At 40.5% G+C, this 8946-nt stretch overlaps 1 protein-coding gene across 3 annotated transcripts in view; it reads right to left on the bottom strand.

The window, feature by feature from the left end:
• Positions 1–1183: 1183 nt before the first annotated feature.
• Positions 1184–8946, bottom strand: part of LOC122554990 (ralBP1-associated Eps domain-containing protein 2-like) — a 39821-nt gene continuing 32058 nt past the window's right edge. For all 3 annotated transcript variants that reach the window (XM_043700499.1, XM_043700501.1, XM_043700500.1), the window contains one exon: positions 1184–1265. In XM_043700499.1, coding sequence (XP_043556434.1) covers positions 1197–1265 — 69 coding nt within the window. In that variant the 3' untranslated portion in view covers positions 1184–1196. The remainder of the gene's footprint in view (positions 1266–8946) is intronic.

Here is an 8946-nt window from a genome sequence, read left to right as displayed (position 1 = left end):
CTCCCCAAACCTGTTCAACACTGCCCCCCTTCACCCCCCCACTCCTGCCTGCAACCAACCCTGTCCAACACTGCCCCACCATGCCACCACCCCCACCCCCCTCTCTAGGGCAGCTGGTCTGGACACCAACGACAAGGCTGCTGCCTTCTGGGGGCTGAGTCTCCAAATAGCACATAACCACACACACATCTTTTTACTGCAATGTTTTGACAGGTTCCACCTTTGTCCTATAGAGGACAATGTTGAAGAGATTATCTGGGGAAGGGGGGTTTAGAGTACACGCCTCTGTAGAACTCCAGGGAATGTATGTGAGGGGAACGCGAGAGGGTGGGAGGTCAGTCATTTGGAGATTGTGCCTGCCCTCCCATCGATGTCCAGGACTGTTCTTGGCAGTATTTCAGTAAGCAGAGTTCAGTTTTGATCACTGTAAAGAAAATACGCAATCAGTATTGGAAACATGTCTTGATATAATGTTTCTATTGGGACCTTGAGATCTCCTTCGGATAATCCGATATTCGGATAATCAAGGTTCCTCTGTAATATAGAACATATTGTACACAAGACTTACGATGAGAAAATTACCCACTTGAAAGTTAACATTGTCTTCATTATAAATTTCCTTAAAAAACTTTTTTGCACAATTCATAATATTGTTGAATATTGGAAAAACAAATAAGTACACACATTTTATGAAGTGCAAAATTTGTTGGGATGGGGAGGGGAGGGAGCAAATGGCGTTGAACACATGGGACAGATCTGAAATGAGCAGGTTATTTGGCAAATTCTCAGATTGCTTGGCTTTCCTCCTGGTTTGTAATGGTTTTGGACTGTGCATGCAAGAGTCACTAACAACATAAATTGTGTTTTCAAATGAAAGCCATTCGTAACCATGTTAACAAAAAAAAATCACTCTAGTACTTGTCACACAGGTTGGCCAGAACATATTGTCCTTCAAAAAACTGTACATTTTCAAAGGTCACTGGAACACGCAAATATATGTGTTTGCACCAGGTAGGTTTTCCTGCTTATATGCTCAGTTTGTTAAAAATTGATGGCACCAAGAGAAGTTATTGGATCACAGTGGTCTGAATTGTGCTTACATTTGCCCTGTTCCTATCCAAAGTTTCAGACTGCACACAGTCCTCATAGCTGAGCTTCTGCTTTCCTGCCCATAAACTTGTTGAAAAGTGAAGCAGTCACGTCTGCGAGACTGGTCGAAGCTGCTCCAATTGAGTCTCTAGTGCAATCCGTTCTTTGCGAACTTCCTAAGAGAGATACAGAACTTGTATTACATGCCAGTCTAGTCATTTTATACAACCAATATTCTTAATTAGCAGTGTGTGTTGTATTTTAAACCTTTTGAAGACAGCACAGAATCAAAGCATAGTGCACAAATCTTATGGGAGTACAGTCAGGTGGGTATTGATGGGTACACGGAATACATTGATATCTTGTCTTTGAAAACTAAGCTCCTTGTTCCAAAAAGCACAGATGGCTATAACAGCATTACCACCATTTTTAATGATTAGGAATGAAGACCACTCAATACAAATCTGAAAGATTAAAAGCAGTAGAGTCAGAGGCTGTAATTAGTGAGTTCTCAAATAAAGGAAGAATTTCCATTAAAATTGTTCCTATTTTATCTGAGGTGCCCCACTGCACCTCAAAAAGACTTTTTAATTAGTTAAGTGCAATGAAGGAAAGAAACACCATCAATGTCTGTACCACATGTTCCTGCAAACAGTAAACAATAATGTCCAGATAATCCAGCTTTTGGTGGTTGACGAGAATGAAGCTGGGCATAACTCTCTTACCAACCTTCAAAATAAAGCCATGGAACATTTTACATCAATCTAAAGAGAGAGTTGATGGGGCCTTGGTTTCATGCTTAATTCAACAAAGATGCAAGGGAAATATGCAACTATCGCTATTGTATTTATGCTTCCTTTTGAAATCAACAACAACCTCACAATCAGTTGGGCTTGCAGTATGGTTCACTTTTGTGTACTGGAAGCTACATATATAAAGTCACAGGGCCCTGTTCTTTACAGGCAAAAACAACATTAAGATGGGTTATGTCTGCTTCAATTCAACAAAGTAGCACTAGTCATTCTACAGTTAATTTCTCACGGAAGTGCCTTGACTAGTCTTGACCCCATTACTTTAAAAACGAAGTTTGGTGGTTCACTCTCAGTCATCACTAACTGTGCATTCTGCATGGTGATACTTCCAGCAGTCAGAGCAGACTTGCCAGCGAATAGCACTCTATGGGATAAATGCTGTATTTCCCTTAATTCCTTCTCAATTCTGGAGAATTCTCCTATTAAATACTTGACAAAAAGATCCCACAAACCCTTTTTTTTGTAATGCTCAAAGCCCAGAAATTACATTTTGTCTCATTAACGAATAAACACTTAAAGTATTCTGCAAAGATTTCAGGGGTTTACAACCAGTAGCTCTGAACCTACATGAGGTTCATTAAGAACTAATGTGTGGTTCCCAACATTGATGATCAAGTCCATTTCAATGGTAATTAAATGGCTTGTTGTTTTAAAACCTTTTATTAAGAGTTAATTATATGTTCTCAAGTACAATTAACAACTTTTTTGTTTAGAAAACCTTTACGATGTTAATCAAATTTACTATTTTTCATGATTATTGGCAGGTGCAGCAGTATTTCAGCTCTAAATACAGTGCTTTTGACTAAATTTGGAAAATAAATATCCTTGTATTAATATTGTGAACCCTTGCTCTAGATTGTACAACTATGATGGTAAAACAAAACACAGAGTTGAGAAATAAGGATATTTGTTAAGATTATCCAACAAATATTTATGAAGCTTAATGGCCATTTATTCTGAGAATAATTAGTAGACACACCATGAAATATTTACTGAATATTTTAAAAAAAAGTTTCCACATTCCTGACAAGTTTGGCATTGTAAATTTATAAATTAGCATTTATAATGCTAATTACCCATGTAAATTTGCCATGCTGTAATGACACCCTCCCACCAGTGATGGCAACGGAATATTCAATGGATGAAAATAAGAACAAGAGCCCAATTCTTTTTCTCGCCTTTAACACCCACTAAGTTACACTTGGTCTTGGCCGAATAGTTCTTGTAAAATTTTTCAAATGCAGGGAAATGCTGCTCCCCTCAAAGAAAAGTCAAAGATCTAATTATTTTTAAACTGAGCATGCCCAGGAATAAAAATTCCTTTCAGGATGTTCTCCTAGCATTGACACTTGCCACTCTTTGTACAATAGAAGGCACTTGCTCAAGATCCTCATTATTAATCATGGATTCTACTTAAACTGACTGCGAATACAATGGTGATTGCAGCTTCTGATTTCCATTCAGGGGATGTGGGTTTGCTGCCCGGACCAGCATTTATTGCACATCACTAGTTTCCCTTGAGAAAGTGGTGGCAAGTTGCCTTCCTGAACCATTGCATTCCATTTGCTGCAGGTGCATCTACAATACTGTTATAGAGAGGGAGTTGCAGCTGACGTGTTCCCATGTATCTGTTGCCCCTTGACTCTCAAGGTATGAGTGATTGTGTGTTTATAAAGTGCTGTCTAAAGAGCCATGCATTTCTGTAGTGCATCTTGTAGATGGTACACACTAATGCTGAGTGTTGTAGATGGATGGAGCGATGTCTGTGCATGTGACATCAATCTAGTGGGCTGTTTTGTTCTGGATGGGGTCAGGCTTGAGGTTCTTTGAGCTGGACTTTTCCAGACAAGTAGAGAGTGTTCCATCATATTCTCCATCACTGTCCATCATCGACTTGTGCCTTGTCGATGGTGGACAGGCTTTGGGGAGTCAGGAATTTACTGCTAAATTCCTAGCCTCTGACCAGTTCTTGAAGCCACAGTTTTTAAATGGTTGGTCTCGTTCAGTTTCAGGTCAATGATAACCCCAGGAGATTGACGATGGAGGATTCAGTGAAACGCCAAGGGGAATTGGCTGGATTCTGTCTTGTTGGAGACCGTCATTGTCTGCCATTGTGTCAAGCGAATGTTACTTGCCAGTTGTCAGCACAAAGCTAGATGCTTTCAAGTCTTGCTAGATTGGATATGGACTGCTTCAGTATCTCAGGATTTGTGAATGATGCTGAATGCTATGCATTCATCCGGAAACATCCCCACTTCTGACCTTATTATGGAGGTCGTTGATGAAGCAGCTGAAGATGGCTAGATGTCAAACACTACTGTGAGCAAGTGCTGAACCTACAGGGCCTGCATTCTGTAAATCTATTTTGAGAAGTTTTGACCAAAGTCTCTTCCTTTTCTTGCTAAAAAGGAGGTTGATGATTTACTTTTTGTGTAAATACAAATAACAAATAAGTGACATGACAAAAGGGGGTGTTGCTTTGTCCGAAGAGAGACATCAAGGGACATTGAATTAATTACCTAGGAAATGTCTACTGGCAGAAATATATAAAACCTGTGAAATAACTCCAGAGTCCAGTATTCCATCACCCTTTACTTACATGTGGAGAGTCCTTGACACTGATCTAGCTCTTTCAGAGCCTACTCTCAGAATGAACACAATCTTTGACCTTCCTGTTAATTTTGTTTTTTTTTAACATACTGACCGTAACACCAGCCAGCACAGAGTCAGACCCCTAAACTGAGGGGACTCTGAATCTCCTGTTTATTTTTTTTTTAAACAAATTGCAAAACACAGTTTACAAAAAACAGTTAACATTTACAGCTGTATACGACAGCAATTTTACAAGGGAGAGGAGCAGCAAAGCCAGACCCCAACCCCTACCGTTCAACCAGTTTACAGGGAGATGAGGAAACCTCAAATCCCAGTTTCAAATATGACAAGACAGAGACAATGACATTTGTACATAAAAGGACAATCCAGTTACATAAACGGTGCATACAATACAGACCCAGCAAGCCCCTGTCCCTCCCACGTTCCGGCCACTCTAAGGCATCCCGCCCCTACGAACCTTCTGGCTCTCGGTCCACCCCATGCCCCTTCCAGTTCTCATTCCGCCCTGACACACCTTTCGACCACCTCTAGGACAGCCTGCCCCGGTACCCGCCCGGGGTGACAGCAGGCAGGATGGCCTACCCACCTTCCGGCTTCACTAACCACACTCAGCACCTTTCGACCACCTCTGGGGCAGCCCACCCCTGCACCTGCCCGGGGTGACAGGACCTTCCTGTTTTTTTTCCCAGCACCCATGGTGTGTGTGTGTGTGCAGGTGTAAGACACAGTGAAAGACACAAAGTACACGAATCTTTATTCAAATTCCACCACCAGGAAGATAGGAAAACACCCACCTTCCTGTTTATATCTGTCAGCCAGAGCTCCCTGATTGGGTCTGTTAACCCAGTCCAATCAGGGAACTCTTATTCTATGATGTCCACTTAGCTGACCTCATCACAGTCTCTGGGCCTCATGTACAGTAGCCAAACCTAAACATGCTGAGAAAATTTGAATCATATCAAAATAGAATTCTTACTGTTGCTCTCTGAATCCAGCAACAAGTGTCAGATGATAAACTATTTTTTAAAATGAAAAGTAAATTTACTGTTGTCTCCATCTTATCTTGTAATCAACGCCATCACCTACAGTGTCTCACCCAGAACACATTATGGTTAGCTTCTTACCACAGATTTAATACACTGTGGCAGTTTTGGTTGTACTGTAACCAATTTTTCTTATAAAGTTCATAACCGTTTCATGTTCTGTCCAAGTTATAATTTAAAATCAACACTTCTCAAAGCCAACATATAGTTACAACTTCTAGTGATTTTTGAGAAGATTTGTAGCTCAGGTTGATGAGAAGTATATAAATTAGCTTGCTGGGCTTGAAGGGTTGTTTTCAGATGTTTCGTCACCATACTAGGTTACATCATCAATGAGTCTCTGGTGAAGCACTGGTGGTATATCCCACCTCTCTATTTTTAGGTCTTGGTTTCTGAAGGATTATGTTATTTCCAGTTTTTCTTTCCCCAAGGGAAGGTAAATAGGGTCAAAACTGATATGTTTATTGATGGAGTTCTGGTTAGAATGCCACGCCTCTAACTTCTCCCCTAAAAAATGAACAGGACCTGTAAGTAAAGGGACTTTAGTCCTGAGTAATTCTTCACTTAATTAATTGGTTGACAGGTTATGGGCAATGGTGGATCTTTGCCTTGAACAACTGCAATCTTTGTGGCAATGATTCCTCCATAATGATTTGGAACACCCATGTTAGTCAAATTCTGGAAGCTGAAAATCAGACTTCTGACCATTCTACCCACCAGCATTCTCCAGTTAGAAAAGGATCAATTTACCATTTGTATAGTTTAAATGCTATATGCATCATTCTAGGTCTGACTCACAACTAACGCACACCTTGATCAAGCTGTCACTGGGTCCCAGTATATTGCACTCTGGTTACAACTGAGCATAAGGTACCATTTGTCATGAAGTCAGAACCAGTGAACTCATCTTAAAGATCTCCATCGCTTTCAAGCTTGTTATCATTTTTAAAAGACTCATTCTTGAGAGGTGGTTACTGACAAGGCCAGTATTCCTCACCTCCCTATAACTGCCCTGGAGAAAAAGTGGTAATGAACAGCCATTATGAGCCACCACAATGTCCTTGGTGTAGGTACACTTATAACTCAATTCAAGGATTGTGATCCAGCAATTAAGGAGTTCCCATTTACCTGTTGCCCTTACGTTTGATGTGGGAGAGACCAAAGGTTTCAGAGCAACCAAAAAAGCTTTTTCAAAAGCTTGCTGTGTTGCTGGTGCATACTGCTCCTGTTATACACCAGTGGACGAGGAAGTGCCTGTTTAAAGATGGTGGACGGCATTGGCTCAGGTTGCGGCTTCGATTTGTTTGGTGGTGAGCTACTCTCGGTGTTGTACTGAGCAATTGTTAGATCTGCGAGCTGACAGGTGCCTGGGTCTTGACAAACTTCATCTTAGGATCTTAAAAGTGGCTGGTTAAGATAAGTTGATATATTGGATTTTAATTTTCCAAAATTCCCTATATCCCTGGAAATCTCCATTAGACTGGAAAATAGTGAATATAACTCTATTACTCAAAAAGGGAGGGAAGCAGAAAGCTAGAAACAATAGGTCATTTAGCTTAACATTTGCCATCGAAAAGATGATGGTCAAAGCTGTGATGAAGGATGTTATACCAGGATTTTAAAAAAAATTCAAAGTAACCAGGCAGACTCAGTATGGTTTTATGATAGGCAAATCCTGTAAAACCAATTTAGTAGAATCCTTCGAAGAGTTAAATGTAAGCTGTCAGTAAAGGGAAATCAGGGGATGTATTTTACTTAAATTTCTAAAAGGCATTTGAGAAGGTGCCAGATCGGAGGTTGTTGCAGAAAATTAAATCTCATTGTATAAAGGGCGACATATTGGCAAGGACAGAAGATTGTTTCGCGTGAGCTTGCCAGTGATAAGTGGGTCAATTTCTAATAGTGGTGCGCCACTGGGGTAAGTGCTAGGCCTCAGCTTATTACATATTAGAACTAACTTGGGTGAAGTGATGGAAGATATTAGTTGCTACATTTGCCAGTGACACAAAGATAGGCAGCAATGTTAGTTGTGAAGAGAATATAAGGAGGAACCAAAAAGGTATGGATGGAGTGAGTGGGCAAATATCTGGAAAATAGAGTATAAAGTGGGAAACTATGAAATTAACCTTCTTGGCACAAAGAATAAATGGTGAAAGAATGCAGAGCTCTGAGCTGTAGTGGAGTCTGGGACTCCTAATGCATGAACTACAAAGAATTAGTTGCAGATATATCAAAATTAGGAAAACTAATGGAATGTTCACATCTACCTTGAGGGGAATTAAAAACAAAAGGGAAAGTTCTGCTTCAGTTGTAGAGGGCACTGGGTGAGACCACATCTGGAGTACTGTGTACACAGTGTTAGTCTTCAAGGATATAAATATGTTGAAAGCTGTTCAGAGAAGGTTTACAAGGCTAATGTCTTGTTTGAATGGGCTGTCCTATGAGGGACGACTGGACAGATTAGGCATTTAGAGAAGTAAGAGACAAATTGAAACATAAGATCTTGAGGGATCTTGACAGTACATCTGCGGAAAAGATGATTCCTCTTGTGGGAGAATTTATAATTAGGGGGTCACTGTTTAAACAATCAGGGGTTGCCTATTTAAAACAGATGAGAATAATTATTCTTTTGAGTCCTAAATCAATGGAATTCTCTTGAAGAGGCAATAGGAACAGAGTATTTCAATAACTTTATGGCTGACATAGACAGATTCTTGACAAGCAAGGGGCTGAAAAGTTATTGGGGATAGGCAGGAGTGTGAAGTTATTAGATCAGGCATGATCTTACTGAATGGCTGACAGATTCTGAGGAGCAGATGGCCTACTCCTGCTCCTAAGGCATATGAGCACTGTTGGAGAAACATTCATCCAGGCAAGAAGGAATATTCAAGCACACTGCTAACTTATGTCTAGCAGATAATGGAAAGACTTTGGAGTGAGTTGCTAAGTTACTGTAAAATACCCAGCTAATCTGTTCTTAAATATTAGCCGATCCAGTTAAATGTCTGCTCACTAAGAGCCCCCGGGATGTCATTTGTGGCATGGTTAATGATTATAATATGGATGAATGTTAATTGGAGGTAGCTGGACACTCATTCACCATAGTCAATGTCAGGCATTTATGTCATATCATGCTATTTGCTGCTCATCATCCCAAGTCTGAACGTTGTCAGTGTCCGGCTGCATTCTGCTTCATTACTTATCACCTACACCATCACAGGCATCCCCTCTCACTCTTTCCTCTGCTCCCTATCTTTTACCTGCTTAAATTCTATTGTATCTTTAACCTTTTTCCAATTGCGAAGAAAGGTTATTGACCTTGAATGTTAACTCCATTTCTCTTCCCACAGATGCTGCCAGATTTCGCCGAATGCACGCCACACTTCCTG

This window comes from Chiloscyllium plagiosum, chromosome 12 (assembly GCF_004010195.1).
Source record: "Chiloscyllium plagiosum isolate BGI_BamShark_2017 chromosome 12, ASM401019v2, whole genome shotgun sequence".
Classification (NCBI taxonomy): domain Eukaryota; kingdom Metazoa; phylum Chordata; class Chondrichthyes; order Orectolobiformes; family Hemiscylliidae; genus Chiloscyllium; species Chiloscyllium plagiosum.
Note: the sequence above shows the minus strand (reverse complement) of the source record. Positions and strands in the feature narration are given on the sequence as shown.